The sequence below is a fragment of the Lepisma saccharinum genome, chromosome 7 (assembly GCF_977018435.1).
Source record: "Lepisma saccharinum chromosome 7, izLepSacc3.1, whole genome shotgun sequence".
Lineage (NCBI taxonomy): Eukaryota > Metazoa > Arthropoda > Insecta > Zygentoma > Lepismatidae > Lepisma > Lepisma saccharinum.
The window spans coordinates 45,379,668-45,404,096 of record NC_139235.1 but is presented as its reverse complement, the minus strand read 5'-3'; the positions used below and the strand labels follow the sequence as shown (position 1 = coordinate 45,404,096).

The following is a 24,429-nucleotide window of genomic DNA, read 5'->3' as shown; positions in this document are numbered from 1 at the left end:
ACTTCCTGAAATTTTTGGGTTCGAGAGGGAGATTTCAGAAATATTTTCTTTGTGTTCGAAATCAACCTGTCCACTTCAGCAGTCAATCATGCACAAGGAATGTTAACCGAAAGGCAATATCCTGACTCAGCATGAAATACTTTTTTCTCTTACTTTTCTCCTTCAGCAATGTTGAAACATGCGTGAGTTCAATATTACTTAAATAAGGTGAAAATTATTCACATAATAAACGGAAGAAAAATAAATGCCAACAACGTTTTTTGGGAGAAAAATAATTGATATACAAACTTTTTTTTAAAAAAATGTCAAAATTCATTGAAAAAGGCAAAAAACCCATTATAATAAAAAATAGGCAGTGGGGTCCCAAATAGGCAAAATAGACAAAATGAAAAGGCTTCCAAAACATTCGAAACAACATAAGAAACGTATATCCGGGAAAATTTCATCAATATATGCAGTAGATAAAAAGAGGCATTTTGCCAAACTTCCGGGCTCTACTAATAACGCTCATTACATACTGCTGTCAACCTTGTCACTTGATTCAAGTTCTTCGAAATCCGTGTCTTGCAAATTTATAATTCCATATATAATTTTATGTAATACCTCTTTATCAAAATCGTCCAAGTGCATAACATTATTTTGCCGATTACGACGTTTCCCAGGCGAGAGAGAAAAGAACCACTCTGTATCACCAATCGACAACCTGGTTTCCTTCACAATCGTCTGAACTGTACGCAGACCTATCCCACATGCAGCCGCTGTACGCTTCTGACATTTGGCAACACAGCTCCCTGGCGAACACAAGGGACTGTCTGCACTGCGAGATTCACTTTGGAAGAACTGATACACTTTGTACACCATATCCAATGCTTGTTTCTGTAGCACACAATGCTTAGGTTTTTCTGTAGCCATCTTGCACACATATATTGACAAATTTTCGCGATCACACTGAAGAAACACGAACAGTCACAACGAAAACTGAACTGATTCTTACCGCTCAAAAACAAAAGAACGACAACATGCATTTTCCATGCCAGTCTGTACCTCCTACTTTTGCTACTGTGCATCGAAGATTGTTCAAGGTCATCCGCTTTCATATAGCTCTTCGACTCTTAACAGTTTTGACACAGTTTGCATAATATAGCCCCCTAAAGAAAAAAATTGCGGGGAAAACAATTATGATATGTCATATAAATTCAGGGCAAAATGAAAATCTCGCATCTCTAATCACATAGTGATCTATTGTTCACCGCATTTCCGTAGAAATGGATGAAAAGCCGAAGCATCGCCATCTACGTAGTGATCTATTAGGCATTACGAGAAAAGCAACGCGCTAATTCCTGCATCTCCAACACATAGCGTTCCAGCCTTTGGAACGTGGGGATCGAACCAAGGGGTGTTGCTCACCCCCACCAATTGTAGCACTTGATGGCCAGGAGTCAGTGGCGTCTCGTGGCCTCAAATTTGGCCGGGGCTTATTTTTTAAAGAATTTAAAATATAATGACAATTCACATGAATTACAAAAAATAGGTATTTTTTTTCTTCAAGACTACAAAACTGGACTTACTTTTTTGAAAGAATTTAAAATGTAATGACAGATTACTTGAATTACAAAAAAACGGGTATTTATCTTCTTCTAAACTACAAAACTGGACTTATTTTGGTAAATATACGTTATTGCCCGGATGGATTTATTCAAATTTACAGGAGAAAGTACTTAATGAGTTTCTTTAGCATTCTGGACGTTCTTGGAGGTATTTTCTTTCACGGGAAACTAAAAACTTCGTATTTGAATGCTGCCGAACAAGAATTAATCACTTTTTACGTAAGAAACTTGCATTGCCTGCCATATTATGCCGTTGTTTCCATTGTGTGCGTGCAGATGGCGAGAGCGTCAGTCACGGTCTCGTCAGTGTTTCCAAACGTGCATTTTTTACGAGAATTTTGTTTTCTTTTTTTTTTTAACTAACCCAACCTAACCTAACTTTGCCAGAAATGGTTTTTGGGGCTATCGTGAATGATTTTTGGGGCTATCGTGAATGGTTTTTTGGGGCTATCAGTCAGTAGTTTGTGATGACATAATGAACATGAAAGTAGGTATTTTTCAGTTAAGAAGGTTGAAACACTGCATACCCACTCCAAAAACGACAAAACACAAGCACGGCGCGATGATCCATGACGAGTGAATGCCATATTGTCTGTTACTCAAGCGGAACAAGGAAGACAAATAATCACTTGTAATATGAAAAGTTTGACACTATTTTATGGAAAAAGGCATAACTTCACCTTAACTCTTTCACTGCGGAATTCTCTGGCACACAATATCCCTTGGCTGCGTAATTAAATTTGAAAATATTTTTTTTTTATAACGCGTCTGACTACCATGCTCAAGGTCCCGGGTTCGATCCCCGGCCGGTTCAAATCCGGGAACTTTTCTAACGATGGAAGCGGCCCCGGCGCCCACCCAGCGTCGAATAACATGGGTACCTGGGGGAAACCCTGGGGGGTAAAGGCGGTCAGGGGCGTGATGCTGATCACATCACCCCCACTCATGACCGGATCAAGAAAGTGTGGGGCGTTACCCCCACACCCCCTATACGCCTTCATGGCGTGGTGCTATGCACAGGGGAACACTTTACTTTACTTTACTTTTTTTTTATAAACAAATAGTTTTCACAATTACATTGCATTATATATGAGAGAGAACTTACAAAAGTCATTCCTTGCACTGGCAAACCATTCTGTATGTAGTCCCTGGTGGTATGATATATTGAAAAATTTTGAAATTTTGAAAGAAAACAACATTTTTTTAGAAACAACAATTTTACAAACATTTTTTTAGAAACAATAATTTTACACAATTTCATTGCAAAATATGTTATAGAGAACTTACAAAAGTCATTCCTTGCACTGGAAAACCATTCTGTAGTCCCTGGTGGTATGATATATTGAAAAATTTTGAAAGAAAAAACATTTTTTTAGAAAGAATAATTTTACAAAATTACATTGCAAAATATGTTATGGAGAACTTACAAAAGTCATTCCTTGCACTGGCAAACCATTCTGTATGTAGTCCCTGGTGGTATGATATTTTGAAGAATTTTGAAATTTTGAAAAAAAAAACAACAAAAAAACATCTGCTCCATGATGTTACGGACGGCGGTACAAATTCTTCATCAGACACTACACAATCACTGTTACCACTTGAAGTCTCATAAAAACTGTCGCTATTATCGTCACAACTTAATTCACCTTCTGATTCTGAGTCGGCAAATAAGAGTTGAGTAACATCATTATCAGACAAGTGTTGACGACTTGACCAAGCCATGTTGTTTACATTCGAACATGCATTTGAAACTGACATGTAAGAGCACTCAACGCTCGTATGTCAAAGAATTCTAAACGGAGGCATAATTAGCGACATCATACGGATAAAAACAAAACTACAAGTTCAAATAGTTCCAAATACTATCAACAGATGTCAGAAGGCTACTAAAAGTGACGTACTGCGGAAATGCGACACCCGCAGCGAGTGGAAGTATGAAGTTGCAATAATGCGACTTCTGCGGAGCAAGGCACCTGGCGTGCTGTGCATAAATGCGACGACCGCAGCAAGAGAGTTAAAGAATGTTTCGCAATGCAGAAAAGGTAAGTACCAGTGGTAAAATTAAGGAAATTAATGAGTTAAAGGTGTCTGGGCGTTATCGCATATTTACCCTTATTTTTTTAAAGAATTTGAAATATAATGACAATTCACATGATTACAAAATAAACAGGTATTGTTGTGAAACATACCTTTCTACGAACGTTGACTCCTGTTCTTCTGCTCAGCAAATTTTGTTATTACTTTTTCGTTGAAGCCCTCTATGTTTGAAATGTATTCTTTCTCTATTGTAAGCAAGTGCCAAGGCATTTGGTCTGTCTTGTCCCATTGCATTTCTTAAGCAGGTTTTAATACGCTTCAATGTGCTGAAACATCGTTCAGATTCAGCTGTTGCCACTGGAGTTATTAAAACTATGTTTGTCATTTTTACTGTTTCTGAAAAGGTACCCTCTAAATAATTTTAAATAAAAAATGAATGCAATCTACTGATAGAGTTTATGTTTTTCAACTCTTCACTACAATAAAGAACACGAAGTTTCCTCTTTAGTTTTCCCTCTTCTATGAAGGGATAATAAATCTGGGAAGATGCCTCTGTTTAAAGATTGTTCTCTTTCATTATGTCCTCGTATAGCAACTTCATGTCGACCACAGAATTTTAAGCAATCGATAATTCTATTTAATATATGCCTATTTTTCCGGACAAATTCATTGTGTCTTGTAATTGACAGCCTATGTCCTTCATCAATTTGTGTTCGAACATCAACCCTGCCAAACTCACTCAAACATAGCGAAAGCCACCAAAACACTACAGAACAACACGCGAGATCGAACGCGACGCAACGGAAGTAGCCCCGAATCAGCACTCAAATCCATTGCACTCTCCCCTCCTCTCTCTGCTAGCACGTGCCCTTCACTGTAGCGTAGGTGGGTGTAGGCGACGCCTTCCTTTGCGACTTGCCCCGGAAAACGATAATTGACATCAATGCCGCTAGGAGCGCTGTCGTATTGCAACAGACGATGAATTTACGTGGGTAAAAATCGCCTTTTAAAAGACTGTGTGATAGTTATGCGTTATGGTGATGTGATTGATAATTAAATCAATACGTCCATTTTTCTTTAGGGGCTAAGCCCCGGAAGCCCCAAGGGACGAGACGCCACTGCCAAGAGTGAATACTTAGCTTAGCATTAATGTAAAACTCATGTTTTGATTTAAACACTTCTGACTGAGCAATGAGAATGGCAAATTAGGGTGTGAAGGATGTAAACTTACCCTGCTCGGTAAACAAATAAATCTATAGCTCGAGCTGTTGCTCCTTCAGACGATTACCAACCAAACACCTCGTGGTACCCCTCTCACCTGTTTCTATTCCATCTCCTTGACCTTCACTTACTTTGTCAAGGTAAGCGTCCTCCATTTCCTGTGTAAAACTCCTTATTCCACAATATTCTAGGAGCAAGTCCTGACAGAATCTTTATTCATTTACTGGGCGGGGAATGTTATGATATTTGAGGGTGGTCATTTTGAGCGCATGCGCTGCCTCAAGTAACATGCCGCCTTGCACATTCAAGTTAGAGAGTCAATTTTCAAGAATGTTCCCTTAAACCTGGTCATCCAGCATTATGGATGGGTCACACGAAACAATTCAAATGGAAAAATATTTGGGGTTTCTTGAAATTTTAAAGTCTAATATCAAGTATTAGGATTTTGTGTAACTATACTGGTACTGAAGGTAACCTCACCATCTCAGGATTTCAGAGTCAAATAATTGATGTACTTACTTTACTGTTCTCCTGGGAACCTGTAATTGGAAAACAGGCTTGTAATTGTTGGAATGAGGCTACCTATTGAAGATGACCATTTCCTATAGACGTTTGAGAGCCAGTGTACCTGGAGAAACATAATCAATGCTGAGGGAAGGATGTCACCTTGTCGATTCTTGAGAAGACGAGGAAGTCTCATTGTTGCTGTTTATCTTAGAGATATGAGATGCTGAAAAGGAAATTTTATTTCTCTCTCCGTTAAGTTTGTTGATGTTTATATTGATTGATTAGTTGAGTTGTTGTTTTAAGTCCACTTTATGCACAGTAAGGCTAATCGGGACTGGACCTACAGTTTAAAGTAGGATCTGAACCATTATTTGTATCCACCATGTATCAAATTCGGGACCTCTTGATTACAAGGCGACGATGATACAGTTAAATTTATTGTTAATTTTGTGCATAAGTGTGTTGGTTTCTCTGAATAGAGTATTATTAAAATAGCAACTGTGTTTGAAATGTGTTATTTGGATTCCATATTGTTGTACCTTACTATGTGTGCATAGGAATTCAACACGAATTGGTGTTTGTCGAGCCAGTCTGTTTTCTTACATGCATGGGAGGTAGTGTAAATTAAGGTGTCATCCCTCCCAAAAGAAAACAACAACTGAGAGACCTAAGGGAAGATACCTAAATTGTTTTCAACCTTAGTACCTTTGCATGAAAGTCAGTAGGTATGTGCCACCACATAAGAATATTCATTGACTCGTGTCCTTATAGAACATACAAATATAAAGTAAAAATTAAATACAAGCATTAGCCGACCTCCATGACAGAGTGGTTATCACAGTGCACTATTATGCTAGGGGCCTCACCCCAGGTGTGAATACCAGTCTGGTCATGAGTGTTCTTTGTGAATGTCCCTTCATCAGTTTCAAGACATCATCACTGATTCTCATCTTCGCGATTATCCAAAAGTGTCAGAAAAGCAAATTAAAATTAACCAAATCAATCTGTCAATTAAATACTAACATTTTCTTCTTAAAGATTTACTGGTCTGTTGAGAAAACATGACATATTTCTGTTTGGTATTCTATGGTACTTGAAGATACTTTTATAGCAGGGATGATGCCAGAAATTTTTGATTGGTTAGGCAGAAACTCCAGATTGATAAATTAGGGTGGGCACTATAAATGTAAGACCTTATATGTATCCCTCTCTCTCTCTGATTGTCGATTTCCTTTTCCATTTTTATTTTTCCCTTTACTGTTTAATGCCTTTTTCTTTTTTTGTATCTCTCCCTTTCTCTAGTTCCATTCTTCATATTTCTCTCTTAATTGTTACGCACACGTACACATACATACATACATACATATTGTTGAATCTAGCCACTTTCTTCCCAGGGAGGGTTATCAAAGTTCACGCTAGAATGTCATAGGTATCAAATAATAATACTATGAAGCAATATTAGTTCTTTAAAATTACTCTTACCTCTGATATGTAATTAAATTAAATGAAGTTAACTGTAATTAGGCATAACTATTCAATAATTGATTGATTTGGTGTTTTAAATCCACTTTGTGCACATTACGGTTAATCGGGACTGGACCTACAGTTTAAAGTGGGATCCGAACCACTATGTGCCTCCACTGGGTATTGAACCAAATAATCAATAAAATAATATTATAGCATGAAATCTTATCCAAAGAGGCAATAATTTAAATTCGTTCATTATTTTGACTTTTAATTATAAGGAGGACTGAATCATTGCGTATTATAAGATTATCGTAGATTATTCAGTGTTTTGCAATACACCTCTGCTGTAATTGTTCATCCTCGTTCCAAGAATTCCACAAAAATCACACCCTTTTGGTCCCAAAACATGGTTGCCATGATTTTGTGAACTGATGGTGTTTCTTTGAATTTCTTTGCTTTAGGAGAACCAGAGTGCCGCCATTGCATTGACTGCTGCTTCAACTCCCCAGTGGCATACGATATCCACGTTTCATCCCCCATCACTATGTGCGAAAATAGGTCATCCCCATCCTCCCCCCAGTGGGCCAAAAATCTTCGCTCTTTCTGAGCATCTGTCATTTTTGTACCAACCTTGCACACATTTTGTGATACCCCAGGTTGTCAGTCACAATACGATGCACTGTTTTCGCAGACACTTCTGGAAACTCTTTGGCAAGTTCAGATATTGTGAACCGCCAATTGGAATGTACTTTCTCATTAACTCGTTCCACTGAACACTAGGCCTTCTGCTAGGCTCACCGTCATTGACATTTGAATGCCCTTCCTGAAACTCTCTGCACCATTGCCTGACCTTCCCTTCATTCATCACTGTCGGTCCATAAATGGCACATAATTCCCGATGGATGTCAGCTGTATTCTGTCCTTTGACATTCAGAAATTGTATGACCGATCTCACTTCACATTTGGCGGGATTTTGTATTACGGCAGCCATTCCACCTTACTGCTACCTGCATGTATGCAACCCCACTCTGACGATTCTATCTCTGTTGCAAGCACAGAATACTAGGGCATGCTCCTGCGCATGCTCAACTTCATCAGTGTTGACAACCCCACGTAAAAAATTATCGGCCCTCCAGGAAGAGTAGAATCAAACTGTTGGAAATTTTGAAAATTCTAAGTTCAAATTGCAGTACAGTGTAAATATTTTAGAACAGAATATGTTAACAGAAATATTAAATAGCTTTTGTTTCTGTCAACTATTTCCTGTCACAATTATCTCTGGAGCAAGGGTGTGCATAGCATCAGAGAAGGGGAGGAAATAGAGTGGGCAGAGCGAAGCAGTATACGGTGCTGTGAAGGCTGGTAACTGCAATCACTTACCCCCCTCCAGTCAATCCATTTCTCTCTCCGATGTTCATTGCGCAGCGACTTGTTTTCATTCACTTTCTCTAGAGATAGTTGGGACAGGGTATAAAGCAATACAAATTGAATGTTACGATACATTACTACTAGGGGAAAATGTATTTCATTTTAAAAATATATATTTTTAAACATAACCTGAAAAAAAAATAATAAAAACCAGTTTTCCCCAGGTTTTATCTGGAAAAAAAAATGGGCAAAATGCCAACCCTGCTTCATTATGGAATATTCACGTTTCCCAAGTGTATATATTTATTGAATTTGATTGGGTGTCCCTCTTTTAGAATTTTACAAACATTATTTTTGCATGAAAATTATACTTTATTTATCATTATTGTATCATTCGGAAATCTCAAATAATTGTATTATACTTACTACTATTGGATTAAAGATTATGGACACTCAAGTTTGAACTCAAATTTATAGTTAGTCAGTAGACCTACATAAAAATAAGTTATGTCAAAATTTAGCTTCTTCAATTCTGTGTTAATGTTTGGTAAACATTTTTTTTTTTGTAGTATACTTCCCAATTTTTGTTGTGAGACCAAGAAAGTGACTTTTTTTGGTGTTTTCCAAAGGACCGCTTTCATTTAAATTCTGTGATTAAAAAAAAAATTATCCTGACCATGATGGAATTTTAAAATAGTGCAGGTATTAAGGTTTTAAATACAATTCATTAATTTTCAGATTCATTTATATTTGCGAAAAACGTTTTCTTGTCAATTTTGTTTTGTTTTATTTAGTTTTGGGTAGTCCTTCAAATACAATCTTGGTTTTGTTTTGAAGCTTTTTGCAGGAGTTTTTAAAACCCATATTAATTCTCATTTCACATTGTGAAACCGATTTTATTCAGATTTTTATTCAACGGAGTAAAGAAAAGATGTGTGTTGAATGTGACAATGTCACACCGCACGTGCTGTCAGCTATTTCGATGTCAGTTACACCATGGAAACTGCAGTCTGTCAAGGCCGTAAAGGGACCTGCACAAGGCAAACACTTTAAAAAGTTGAGAATATACTGAAATATTCCTCACAGACATTGGAAGAGACCAGCTCATCTCAAGAAGCTAAAAATATTTGACAAAACACTGCTGTCATCATCCAACAGGGATGACAAACAGCTGGGAAGGTAAAAGTCTGCCGGAGGTAAGCAAGATCGGCACCTTAAACAAGAATATGCCGAATACTTAAATCTACATTACATACATGACACAACGGAGGACCCAGCCTTTGCAGCAAGTGACTATGGGTTATACTGCTGTGTCTAATATGCTGTCTGGTTAGAAGAACTTCTTCTCAATGTGAAGGATGGGATGATGAAGCCATGCACCTATGGTGGACTTAGTAGCATGAAGCTGGGTGCTTTGTTCCTCTGTAGGCCCACATGACTAGGGACCCAGCAGAAGCAGACATCAGCACTGGCAGATAAGAACACAAGCCAATGGAATATTCGCTGCACTACCGGATGCCGGGAAGTTGGCGATTGCAAAGTCTGAATCACACTGGTCGAATCACTCCAGACAAGTACTTTCCTCAGAGCATTGACATCAGCAAAGTCCAGTGCCTTGTGGATTGTAACGTTCAACTTTGCAAGGTGCTTTTTTTTAAATCGTGACTGGTTTTGATCTTAAGTGCTACCTCAAAGGCCGTGAATTGGTTTTTGCACCTTGGCATGAACTTACAAAATCAATTGGCTGGTGGACGTTATTGCCACGTTGTTCGTAGCACCTCAAAGTTGACTACGAACTTCACAATTCCTAATTTTAATTTGAGAAAATAAGGGGGTAAACACAAGAATGTTGCCATTTGTGAATATATCCTGAAAATTAAGAAAGAGGCACTGCAAGAACTTCCAAAATGCGTTATGCGTTACAGTAACCTTATTGCAATCTAGTATTATTCACCTCCACCAAAAACTACAATTACATGCAACTACAAATGCCTATTTCACTCTTCTTTTGGTATTTTCGACCACGCAGTGGTAAAGGGAAAATTAAGTTTATGCGAAGTCAAAAACGGATGCCCAATTTTCAGCAGTTCAATTACGCCTTTTATTCAACAATTAAATGTTCACAACAAATGAGTATATTCTTTTACATTTACCACAACAAGATTTCATTAGTAAATCATTAACAAAGTTCTCCATAACATTAAGATAATATTGGCTAACCCCAATCAAGCAACAAATTACGCCCCTTTCGACGTTGACTAGAAACAATTTGTTTGAATCATTTTTGTACCACATTTATCACTATACTTGTATTTTGTACTTCATAAATGTTAAGCAACTATTCAACACAAAAAAAAGGAAATGTTCAAAATTTGGAAATAAGCAAAATTTGTGAAATCTGCAATTTTGTTATCATACTTTAGTATCTATGCTTCAATCATTTTCGGAGACGAAGATTAAATCCAATGATTTCAATATTTTAAAACACAGTCATCATTATCATAGACGTACAAACAGCAAAAAACCATGCCAAGAAATTGCGACAAATTCCACATCAATTTTGTACGAGGTACCCTGCTAGATGCTCATTCAAAAACCAAGTAATTTAACTACTTTGCCATATTCACCGATAATTGATGTAATCCCAAAAAGGGGGGGGGGGGGGAATGGAGAACTGCGTCGTTTAATGACGTCGCCGTGATTAGCTAAGGTAACTATTTGCGACGTGTTAAAAAAAAATGCTACAAGTCTTTTCGCAAAATAATGAACACACCACGAACGGCAATTGTCAAACAGTATTGTATGGGCATATTAAGACCACCATTTTACTTTCATCCATTTGTTCAAACTGTACTAGGTTCCTAACAAAACACGTGACGCACCATTAATTTTCACACGTGCTGCACTAAAGTTACGTCTTTGGTATCAATTACAGGATTCAATCCGATCATTTCTCTAGCAATCGAATATACATATATGCACCAAGTAAAACAGAACTTGCCCGCATAACAAAATAGTTCTTTAAGCCTTTGATGCAAACGTTGCGTAAATCTAGTAGTTTTTTGTCGAGTAACAATTCAGCATGTTTTGACACACACTACAATCCACCAAAAAGTACAATTTCACTTTCCTACCTTCGTTTTATGCATCGCAACTTATAGGTTCTGACAGGGGACGACTTCCTTCACTCTTGGGTGTACGTGCCTCGTGGTGAGAAACCGAAGTACCTCACTCTCCCATTTTCCATATCACCGGCAGCATACAAACTGTCAAATGCCGTGTTCCTTCCTATGCTTCAATTCTGCAACTGGCATCATATTCAAAATGTAAGTACGTCTATTTCGCATTGAAGACTCTTGATTAAATGTTCTACAAATCTCGGCAATTCATCAGGAGTTCCTGAAGACGACAAAGTCCAAACTACGTATTTTGAGATACATTTTTGCAGTGGAGCGTGAAAATTATGTGTATTGCCGATACCAAGCACACGATGCAACTCTTCTGTGCTCACGCACATACCCACACAACTGCCTTCATTTCCTGTAACTTCCAAGCAGCAGATGGCGTGATAACAATGAAATATTTCACAAATAGTCAGTGGTGCCATCTGGCGGAAGATCAGGGAATTAACTGATAAGTCGTTTTTTATCGCTATTCGGAGCGGAGCAATTTCCAACACAACGAGTTGGAGGTTGTAAGATTTAGCAATGTGAATTGCAGTAAATCGCTACAGGATGGCGTACTCTGCTGTATAGATGGAACAGACAGGATGTAATGAGTAATTAAAACTTTGAGAGTCTAGGACAAAGGTGCACCCAATTGATTCAACTCTCTTGGACCCATATGTATAGAACTCATTAAAATTGGGATACTTTGCATGAGGCTTCAAGTACCTGTGCTGGTATTAAACCATTGGTTGTTCTGCCTTTGGGAGGGCAATTAAAGATGTGTCTATGAAAGGTGCAGGAAACTCCCAAGTTGGGAGAGCAATAAGAGTGGAGAGACGCCTTGCAGATCATTACACTGGGGAACAAAGTCTTTGTTGCATTGATACCATCACTTATTCTAACCTAATTTGTGTGCACTGATTTCAAATCTGAGGTCAGTTTTTCTCTGTAAGCTCTTAGTGTTTTTGCAATTCAAATTTTTATTTTTCACTTTATCCATTTTTCAAAATTCAATCCAACATTTGGTGAAGATATACTTAACTTATTTACAAACACATGTAAGTGCATCACAATATGCATTATAGTTTGAAAATATGACAAGATAAAAGCACTTTTTGGAGTATTAGACATGTATTCAATATAGTAAAATATGAGTATGAAATTAAGGCTTTTTTAAAAAAACAAAATAACACATATGTCTACATGTAGGCAGAAGGCAATATAAGAAATTTGATATGGATAGCATGCAAAGTTTAAATAGGTTCTATTCAGGCAAGAATTTGTGCCTGTAGCTCTTGCTTTGTGAACTTGCTTAGGGCAATCTCCCTGGCAACTGTAGTCTACCATCATATTCTTGTCCTGTCGCCTTTGACATGATCTTTTATGTAATTATGTTCTTCTCGCAAATGCACTGAGTGACCAACTGGAACTAATCCATAGACATTCCTGTTGTGCAAGAGAACACACGATACTGTGCTTATGGCTATTGAGTAATAATCGCCATCTTTTGGACTATACGAGGTAAGACCTAATTGGGTGAGAAGGCCTGGGATATCATATCATAACAGTAAACAGAGTGCTTGTATTCTGAAAGGAAGTCCACAAAAATCTGCTCTCACTTTCGGAAATATGACACTTTTGCTTATCAGTGCAGTATAATCTTTTCTTCCAGCCTGCATGCTAATAACTCAGCTGCTTTCTTATGTCTAAGTGAAGAAACCGTGATGTGATATGAAAAAGCGAAAAAGGTGTGTTTTAGGGCCTTTCAGATTACGTAGTGGAAACGTTGTGAACTTATCATCAAGGTATCCTGGGTTCGTTACCCGGTGGAAGCACACAATGGTCAGAACCCACGTTAAGCTACAGGTCCAGTCCCGATTATTCTTTCTACACATAAACTGGACTTGAAAAAACATTCAAAGAATCTATCCAAGGTGTTTAGTGCATGGTCCGGGTAAATCTAAGTGTAGTTGTCCACCTATCCCCAATGTAAATACCAATGGGTGTCCTTTTTCGCAAAAGTAAAAGTTTCAAATTGCATGATAAGTATAGCATGTACAGGAATTTTGGTTTCATATTTGAAATCAGCGTTGAAAAATTATATAGAAACAATTGAAAAATCAAATGCAACAGGAAATGAGAAAAAGAATATTCCCCTGCGTTATCAACAGGAAGTGATTACATGACAGAATTTGGTCAGATTTCCAAGACTAGAAGTAAAATATTCTACAGAAGCGGCATGTCCAGAAACGAGACATTTGCTTACATTGTGTTGATGGTAGCCTAGGATAGAAGACTAGTGAATTCAGTCGTCAATGGTTCCACTTATATAATTTCATTGTTTGTGTAATTTTGAATGTGTTTTTATTTTTTTTCATATAAGTTTAAGTGAATTATTAAAATACTGTAATGAATAATCTCTTGCATTACAAATTTTTTGTATTCTTGAAAAAATCTTGCCACCAACATAAAATAATAAACAAATTTAGAATATCAGAATTGGTGTTGTAAGTACAGTTTATGTACTATATGTCTAGAGAGTAAGTGCTCTGTGGCTGTGGCCAAATCTTCGACTGACGTCTGTATGTGATATTATTTGGAATATGTAAAAAATGCCATGAGATTTGTCACATTAGATCAGACTGGACCCCCTCCATGTAGGACTGCCTTGACGGGGCGAGGGGGCTTAGTAGGGAGGTCAAATTCATCTCATCATTTCACCCATTCTTCATATCCATATCTCACGTTTTTCACCATTCCATCACGTCATTCATCTCCATATCTTTGACCTCCCTCTAAGAAACTAAGGTAGGGAGGTCATTTTCATCTCATCATTTCACTCATTCTTCACATCCATATCTCACGTTTTCACCATTCCATCACGTCATTCATCTCCATATCTTTGACCTCCCTATAACTAAGGGTCCTGCTAGAGGAGACAACCTCGATAAAAAACCCCTATCCCAAGGTGTGAGTTGCACGTGCTGATGGGACAGTGTTGGCTGCAGGGGTAGGTGCAGTCGCGAACGTGGCCTCGGGGATTTCGGTTTGGTCCTCGAGTAGCCTCCATTTTTGGGGGTAGGCCTTCCTCGGCATAGAGGGCATGTCGAGGCGACAATTTATGGACCCTCCACTTAAAAATCTTAGTTTATGGGAACTAAATCACCTTTTAACGGGGAGAAACCCTCAAAGCGTCGGGGGCCTTTGAGCCCGACGAGTTTATTGGAAAAGACAGGGAACGTCACGTCAGTGCCGCGTTACCTTGTAATAAGCATTGTGGAAAAGAAAGAGACGAACGATGAATGTACAAGCACGAAGAGAAATGGAGCCAAAACATTAAAGGACCTGTCACCATTCCTTATAAAGAAGCAAGTGGACTATGCCGCTGGAAGTGATGTCCCTGACATCAAAAAACTGCACAACGGAAGCCTTCTCATCCAGACCAGTACAGATCGCCAGACTAACCTCCTCCTTAAGCTTACGACCTTGGGCGACTTTCCTGTTCAGGTAGAACCACACCGTCAACTGAACAGTTGTAAAGGTGTTATACGTCACTGGGATCTTTTGAATTGCACAGAAGAAGAAATCCTTCAAGAGCTCTCCGATCAACATGTAACAGCAGTGCAGCGAATCAAGACCAAAAAATCCGGAGAACTTTTACCGACAGCTTCGCTCATTCTCACCTTTAAAACTACCACTCTCCCGGTTGAGGTACGGGCTGGTTATTACAACCTCCATGTCCAGCCGTACATCCCGAACCCGATGCGATGTTTCAAATGCCAGCACTTCGGGCACACTCAGCCTTCTTGCAAGGCCACCACTGCCATTTGTGGCAAATGTAGCGAGCCCGACCATGGGACCGAGCCTTGCTCATCCGGTCCCTCATGCGTCAATTGCAAAGGCAAGCACTCAATCTGGCATCGCGACTGCCCCTCTTTCCAAGAGGAAAAGAAGATCCGAGAGTTGGTTGTGACAGAGAAAATCTCTGCCGGCGAAGCAAAAAGACGTCTCCGTGAAAGTGTACGCACTCCTCTACCTGTGCCATTCGCTACAGCTGCTTCAAATGCTCTTGCCCGTCGCAGTATTGGCATCCAAACCAGCAACGTGTCCACTCAGACAACAAGTATTCCCGGAGCAGCTCACCCCGCTCCGAAAAAACCAGCAACCACTACTCGCTCAACAGAGAAGAAATTCAAGCAAGTGTATAATAAAGAACATTTTCTGAAGTCTACTAGCTCTCCAGTCAGGGTGACAGCCACCACCCTGAAACTTAAGGCGCAGCTGAAAGCTGCCCGGCGGGCGCTCAAAGCACCCGCGCCCACTACTCCTTCTTCATCCCCTTCGCCCTCTGTGTCCTTACCCGAGGACATGATACAGGACGAAGCCGCGGATGAAGAATTTATCAAGGTGACAAAGCCGAGAAATAGAGTACGCCTTAAAAGGTAACAATCATACCTACAGCTATGGCTTATTGTCTCCAATGGAACCTTAACGGTTTCCGTACACATCTCGAGGAACTGCAAATTCTAATATCTGAATTTGACCCTGCCATTATATGTCTCCAAGAGACACATTTTCGTCCAAATGAATCAGTGATTCTGAACGGATACACGCTTTACCGCACCGACAAGCTTCCTGAGGGTCGTCGTGCACACGGTGGTGTTGCAATCGGTGTTCGAGATAACATCCACTCAATGCCAATCTTTCTCACCACCCCCCTCCAAGCTGTCGCCGTGCGGGTCCATCTACCACAGCCAATATCTGTGTGCTGTATCTACATCACAAGGGAGGAGCGATTCTCTCTTGAGGACCTCCTTTGTATATTCGAACAACTTCCGTCTCCTGTAGTTCTTTTGGGCGATTTTAATTCCTACCATCGTTTGTGGGGCTCCGTTCGTACAGAGCCCCGGGGTCAAATTGTAGATCAATTCCGTGAGGCATCAGGTTTAACGTTGCTGAATGATGGGACTCCCACATATTTCAGTCCTTCCTCAGGCACACACTCTGCGTTGGACTTGTCCTTCTGCAGTCCCAGCCTTGCTCCTACCACATCTTGGAGCGTTCACCCTGATCTCTGTGGGAGTGATCACTTCCCACTCCTTCTAACTTTCGAACATCTTCAGCACTCACGTGAACAACACCCTCACTGGCATCTCAGTCGTGCCGACTGGGATGCCTTTGAGCGTGCAGTGGACCTTGAAGTCGATCTAGCGTCGACTTTGCCAGCCATCGACGCCTTAGACATCTTTGTGTCACGAGTGCATGATGCTGCACGCACCTCCATTCCACATCCCAGTGGACCTGCGAGGCGACGCCCAGTCCCCTGGTGGACTGCGGAGATCGGTGCAGCCATCAAGGACCGCAATCATGCTCTCGATCGATTTAATAGGAACCACACTGCCGCAAACCTCGAGCAGTTCCTCATTAAACGTGCCCGTGCCTGTCAGCTCATTCGAGCCAGTAAGAAGGCATGCTGGGTCCAATACGTGTCTTCTCTGACGAAGCAGGCTTCATCGAAAGCTGTTTGGACCAAAGTATGTCGCATCCAGGGGGGTGCATCTACTCCTCTGAGCGCTCTGGACCACGATGGGACGTTGTACACAGATTCCGGAGACATAGCTAATATCTTGGCCACGCAGTTTTCTGGTGCGTCCAGCTCTGTAAATTATGAACCACGTTTCCGCCGTGAGAAGGACCGTCAGGAACGACGCCCTCTAGTTTTTCGAAGTCATAACACCGAGCCATACAACTCTCCATTCACGGAACGGGAGTTCGATCAGGCACTTCGAGATTCTAAGAATACAGCTCCTGGAGTGGACAAGATCCACTATGACATGATTCGTCATCTGCCCATTGGAGCAAGAAATTTCCTTTTGACGGTATTCAACAGGCTTTGGTTGGAGGACTCTTTCCCCACTTCCTGGAAAGAAGGTATTATTGTTCCCATCCTGAAACCAGGTAAACAACGCACCGCAGCCTCGAGTTACAGGCCTATTGCCTTAACTAGCTGTGTGTGCAAGTTGATGGAACGCATGATCAACAAGCGTCTCACCTGGTTTTTGGAGGAAAACGCATTGATAAGTAATTTTCAATGTGGTTTTCGCTCCAACCGTTCCACACTGGACCATCTGGTTCAGCTGGAAACACACATTCAGGATGCATTCCTCAACAAGGAACATTTAGTTGCAGTTTTCTTTGACCTCCAAAAGGCGTATGACACAACGTGGCGTTTTGGCAGCCTAAAGCAGCTCCATTCTTGGGGCGTGCGTGGCCATATGGCGTACTTTATTAAAAACTTTTTATCTGATCGTTTTTTCCGCGTACGTGTTGGGAACTCCTTTTCGGATCTTCACGAACAAGAGAACGGTGTCCCGCAGGGCAGCGTATTAAGTGTGACTCTGTTTGCCATAGCAGTGAACAGTGTTATGGCAAACATTGTTGTCCCTGTACATGGTCTTCTGTATGTAGACGACCTCACGATCTTTTGTCGCTCACGGAATCTCGCGTCAGCTTCTCGTCAACTCCAACTGACGATAAACCATTTGGTTGAGTGGTCCTCCCAAACAGGTTTCACCTTCTCATCCGAGAAATCCGTGTGTGTTCACTTTTGTCGTCAGCGTACATGTCATTTAGATCCTGACCTGTACATGGGGAAATCTCCCCTGTGCTTCGTGAATGAGGTCCGCTTCCTGGGCCTCATTTTCGATAAGAAATTAACATGGCTACCTCACCTTTGCCAGTTAAAGTTCTCTTGTCTTCGAGTTCTCAACCTTTTACGCATTTTATCTCATACTTCTTGGGGTGCTGATAGGACGGTATTGCTTCGCCCATCTAGACTTCGCATCCTAGACACCGTCCACCATGCTGGTATACGTGTGTGCTCTGGTGCCTTTCGGACCAGTCCAGTCGCCAGTTTGTACGTAGAGGCATCTGAGCCGTCGCTGTCTCTGCGAAGACAGCGGCTGGTAATGAACTATTTCCTGCATCTTCGCTCGATGCCTTCACATCCCTCATTTCACACCATCTCAGACGAGAATAGGCTGGCAAGGTATCGGCTCCGCCCTAGTGCCACAAGACCATTTGGTGTTCGTGCAGACGAGATCCTGTCAGCACTTGGTGTTGACAGTGATCTTCCTGGCGTCTCTCCACTCATTCCGCCTCTCCCTACGTGGGAATTTCCTGCACCTTGTATCGACTTTTCTCTGACTGCCCTTCCAAAGTCAGAGACACCAATGGTTGTATACCAGCAAAGGTTTTTAGAACTTCGTGCGAAGCACCCCAATTTTAATGTGTTTTACACGGATGGGTCCAAGACAGTCGAATCAGTTGGTTGTGCCTTCGTCCTAGACTCTGAAAGTTCCAGTTACTCGCTACATCCTGCCTGTTCCATCTATACGGCAGAGTTGTACGCCATTCTAAAGACACTGGACTTTGCAGATGTCAACGGTCTGAAGAAGGTCCTTGTGTGCTGTGATTCGACCAGCGTGTTGCAGACTCTGGATTCGCCGTATTCCTGGCATCCAGTAGCGCAACGCATATTCAGACGGCTTGTGTCCTTATCTGCTAGTGCCGTTGTGCACTTCTGTTGGGTCCCTAGCCACGTGGGCATCCAGGGGAACGAAGCAGCTGATGCTGCCGCCAGGTCTGCTTATCCAGACGGCGATGTTCTCGTCCACCTTTTGCCAGCTGGCGACCTGCAGAACGTGTTCAGTTGTCGCCTTCTTGACACTTGGCAGACCGAGTGGGATGTGGAAACGGGGAACAAGCTTCACGCTGTTAAGCCCACCATAGGTGCTTGGCGTTCCTCGTCTTGTCCCTCTCGGCGAGAGGATGTTATTCTTACCCGCATGCGTATAGGACACAGCCGTCTCACGCATGGTCACCTACTGCAAGGGCTGGACCCTCCGTTGTGTCATGTTTGTAATGTGGTTTTAAGCATTCGTCACATTCTCGTTGAATGTGTCGATCTTGCTTACCTCCGGCAGACTTTTAACCTTTCCGGCTGTTTGTCATCCCTCTTGGGTGATGACAGCAGCATTTTATCAAATGTCTTTAGTTTTTTACGAAGAGCTGGACTCTTCTACCGCCTGTAAGGAGGTTTTTAGTTTGTTTCTTCTGACTTTTTAATGTGTTGTGTTTGTCTTGTGCAGGTCCTTTTACAACCTTGCACTTTTAATTTTTTCCCACAGGGCTATTTACACCCCTTTTTAAGAATTAAGTCAGAATTTTAGATAAGGGGCTATTTCCCCGTATACATAGAAGGGTGCAAAATGGCCTTTAGTGCCGATGCACCCAAACAATTTTTAAATCAATCAATCAATCAGATCAGACTGGAGAGAATAAGCTATCACAGAAGTCTAGTTCTGAGTTACAGACCTCAAGTCTATTCCAGGATGTAAAAATAAACTAATGAGAAACATCAGGTATGTTAACGAAGTTTGCAAGATTACTGAGGACTCTTAAGACACAATTTCAACTTCATTTGATTGAATGATAAAGTGGTAAAAAGCTGTCCCAGTTGTTTGAAGGTCGCAGGTTCAAATCTCTTGTAATACCAACCCTTTGTATTTCGTAGAATTATTGCTTTTGGACATTTATATGAGGGAGAATATGAAAACTCTTCTTCTGATAAATCTAAGTACTTGTCAATATCACTTGGGATGTGTTTTTCCACATAACTTCTCCAATACTAAATTACTTCCCACATGAGGCAATCAGATGAACAGTGAAATATTAGTGAGAATCTTAAGTGTTTGACGCCCAACTGTGAGGTAAAATAGAAGTTGATTCTTAAAAAGAAAATAAAAAAATTAAATATTTTTTTGAAAAAATAGAATTAATGAAAACCCATACTCCCCTCATTTACAAATTCCTGGGCACTCCGCTGCAAATCAACCAAGGATGATGTCATACTGCTGAGAGAAGCTTCATGTCGACTGTGGGAATTGTGGTCTCGGGCAGAGATTACAATGCTTGCCAATCGTTGAACTGTGCATGCTCAGCTCGCAGGCTTCTGTAAGTAAGACTGTTGAATCATACACGACATGGGCTATCCTGTCTGTGACGGAATTGCAAATTCCCTCGTTTTCAATATTTATGAGTTAACAAGAAAACATAATGTTTCATAGTTTCGAAAAACACCAGTTTAATTGTAATATTCTGTTTGCTGTATTTTCTATGAATATTAGATAGAATAGTGCAATATGGTTTCAAGACATGAGTACGAGCATATAAGCAATAAATCAAGAAGGATTGTGTGGTCTAGTCATTACGATACCTGCTCACCACACGAAGGGTCCCCGGTTCGATTCTCCTCGTACAGCATTTTTTTTTTAAATAATAGAATGCCAATCAATAAAAGTCTGTGAAATATTTATTGCATATTTGATGACAAATGTTTTTACATTTTAATACAAATTGCAAATAGTTTTGATACTGCTCAATACAAAACTACTTTAATAAATTTAAAACCATAAAATGAGACTAATAAAATAAATGTAATAATAAAAACAATAAACAGGGTATTATTTAAAACTAGTGTTGCACGTACTCTGCTATTAAATCTTGCCTCTAAATCCAAACACAGACAGAGTTTTTTTACAGTGCAGTGCCAGCCAACTAGTGTATACTTACGATGGAATTAATTATGCGACTGTTATTTTTAATAAAAATGTAATTGTTTTATGAGAGTAACTACATGATATATAACCTCTTACAAAATGTGGAAAGGCATGTGAACCAGACATGCAGGTCTTGCTTTGCGTTTCATGCAAGATCAAGAAACAGTGGAACGTTAATGTGTAATTCTCAGCAACCAGGTCAAAAATTCGAGCTGTTATTTAAAAAAATTAGGTTGAATTATGAATAGAATTTACACTGCATAGATTTCAATTTTTTGAAACTAAAAACAGAGTAGCTAAGAACATAGTAGGTTATATGAGTCATCTGAAGTATAACTGATCTTATCATTATAATCAGTGCTCGAAAAATTTTCTTCAAAGCTAGGTGCCAACTCTGAAAATCAGGTGCCAGGGAACCACCTACTAGCAATTGTGCATACTACAGATTGTTTTAAAAGTCACCCAACCTAAACTTTGAAAATGTATATCATGAAAACGTAAGAGATATTTACACCTGGTTTTCTGCACTAAACTGATCATGCAGGCTATCACTGGATTAATAAATTTATTTTAGCATTTATCCAAATAAAAGCAATTACATTATTTGAAAAAAAAAAACATTGTTAATTTGAAGAGAACATATGAGAATTGATTTTCAACAATAAATACCAACTCTTAACAATTTGTGGGATCATTTGTTGGTGTTTGACTTGTCGTAAAACAGTTGCTTTGTGAGGTACAGCAAAAGCAGGGTATTTTTCTTTGAAAACTTCTTGCACCTGAGTGTAAGAATAAGTAGTAAAATACTCTTCAGCAATGGACACGCACTGCTCCAATGAATATGCCATGCTGAATCAATTAAAAAAAACAGGCACAGTGAGCGAAGAGAATTCAGGATAACCAGGGCCAGTCTAGAATTCTCTCAAGAGTTCAATTTCGGCACAAAATCTTGATTTATGATTTTTCATGTAAATGTATGGCCAATACTTATGCACATGTTGCATGCATGTTTTGACAATATTTCGACCTGCTTGTGTTGCCATCTACGGAGATATGTCCCAAAAATGTCACTTTTTCACTCAAACCATAAAATCGTCAGTCAAAAATCCATCAAATATTGCTCATGACCAATATTGGTCGTAAATGATAGATTGACATGGTATCAGTCATCTAATTATGACCCTTCGATAATTTTGTAGATATTTTTCTCACTCAAAAGTTCATTTCTGGAAAAATTTTGACCCTGCCTTCCACCAGTTATTAATTTATCTAATTTTTTGTATGGTGTAAACTGATATTTTATGCAATGAAAAATATCTCAATCGACGAGGATTCATAATGCAGAAAACCCGGTGTAAATATCTGTTACGATTTTCATGATATACATTTTCAAACTTTGGGTTGTGCGACTTTTGAAACATTCTGTATAAGAAGCTGAGCATCATGGTATTCAAAACATCGCTAAATCATTTGAGAAAGCAGGAAATGTGGGACAAAGAGTAAGAAATTGTTACTGACTATGGAATGTTCACAACATTGATAAAAAAATGCTAACTTATGCTGTACTGCAATTTGAACTTAGAATCTTCAAAATTTCGTACATATTACAGCAAAAGATCACAGTCATCAGGCTGAAATTTTTAGTCGCCATGGCGACCTGGCGACCGGGATTTTTCGAGCCCTGATTATAATTGTGTTGTAAAATTGTTCTGAAGCCTACCTTTATCATATAATATCGATCAGTATTGTCCCGATTTACATTTCTAGTATCCATATGCTGTGTAAAAGTATAAACATCTGATTCGCCCGTATTTTAGGATTCCAGAACAATATATCTTTAGATACAGATTAAATTAAACATGTTTGTAAGTGACAATGCAAACTTGTCAACAAACTCGAAATCACCTTAAGTGATTAAGTTTAAGATAGAGGCATGTAATTTATAATCACAGTGAAATGTCTTACAGGACATTTGACAAATTGACTAGAAGTGCAGGTCCATGTTTGGTCCGCAAGTGTAAAAAGAATACAAATGCATATGGTATGCACTTCCGCATCCCATGTATTCGAGAATCTGTGGCTACACAATTAAAAAAAGTTTCACAGTGTAAATGCTGATTCGAACACACATATGTGGAGCCTCTTTGGCAACTAAAAAATAAAAAAACAACTCTAACCTGGATTGAACATGCATCCTTCAGAATGTGAAATTGTAACACTAACCACTCACCTACAACTTCTACTGGTAGGTCATTATTTACTTATCATGTACGTTTTTGAATTATTTCACCACTGGCAACGAGTATTTCTTCTCGCTCATTCTGTTTCAGATGTAGTTGTTTTTCCAGATCGCTACAATTTTTTACCTTCTGCATTTACTTTCTGGACATGTAGTATATATAGCCTAAGTGGAACTGGACCTACTGTTTAAAGTGAGATCCAATCCACACTGCATGGTGCCTCCAAAATTAAAATCTTATCCAGTAAATAAATAGATTAAAACAATAAAGAAAATATATAAATACAAAAACGTGAAAGAGAGGTCAAGAAGTACAAAATAAAGTAAGCATGTGAAAGAAGCTAATTAATATATGTTGTAAAAAGTAAGACATTTGACTGCTCACATAAGTGAAATAAGGGTGTGTCCCAAACGGTTAATATGCTTTTTCTGAAATATCCTGTCATAAATTTTGTTTCATAACATATCTCTGCTTTCAGGTTATTACTGGAATGCAAATTGACTAGACGTACCCTTCAGCAAGAGCCTTACTTAGCTTCAAGCAAAAACAACAAATTGAAATTACTTCCATTGAAATCTCTTACCTGCAGCTCAGTGCTGTTGACAACATCCTTCTCTGGGACAAAGCATAGTGGAAGTAATGTGGAATCTACAGGCGAAAGAGGTTACACAAAGTCTAATAACTCAGAGAGTTATACCATTTTCAGGGATGGCAGTAATTTGTTTGATAGCAAATGTGATATTATGGTTCATGTGCAAAATGAAACTAGAAAAATATCTTTTGTTTGTTCAATGTGTAACAAAATATTTGCTCGAAAGGATACTCTTAGAGTACATTCAAGAATTCATAGTGGAGTGAAACCCTATGAGTGTACAATATGTAACAAATCATTTGCTCACAAAATAATTCTTACAAGACATTCAAGAATTCATACTGGAGAAAAGCCATATGTGTGTTCAACATGTAACAAAGCATTTGCATGCAAGGAAAATCTTATGATACATTCAAAAATTCATACTGGAGAGAAGCCCTATATATGTTCAGTGTGTAACAAATCATTTGCACGCAATGATGATCTAAAAAGACATACAAGAATTCATAGTGGAGAGAAGCCATATGTATGTTCAGCATGTAACAAAGCATTTTTATGGAAGGAAAATCTTAGACAACATTCAAGAATTCATAGTGGAGAGAA

General features: G+C 39.5%; 1 protein-coding gene across 1 annotated transcript in view; it reads left to right on the top strand.

Moving 5' to 3' along the window:
- Positions 1 to 14,524: 14,524 nt before the first annotated feature.
- LOC145990451 (uncharacterized) overlaps positions 14,525 to 24,429 on the top strand; it is a 56,206-nt gene continuing 46,301 nt past the window's right edge. Inside the window, 1 exon segment of the mRNA XM_083126144.1 lies at positions 14,525 to 15,120. Coding sequence (XP_082982270.1) covers positions 14,525 to 15,120 — 596 coding nt within the window.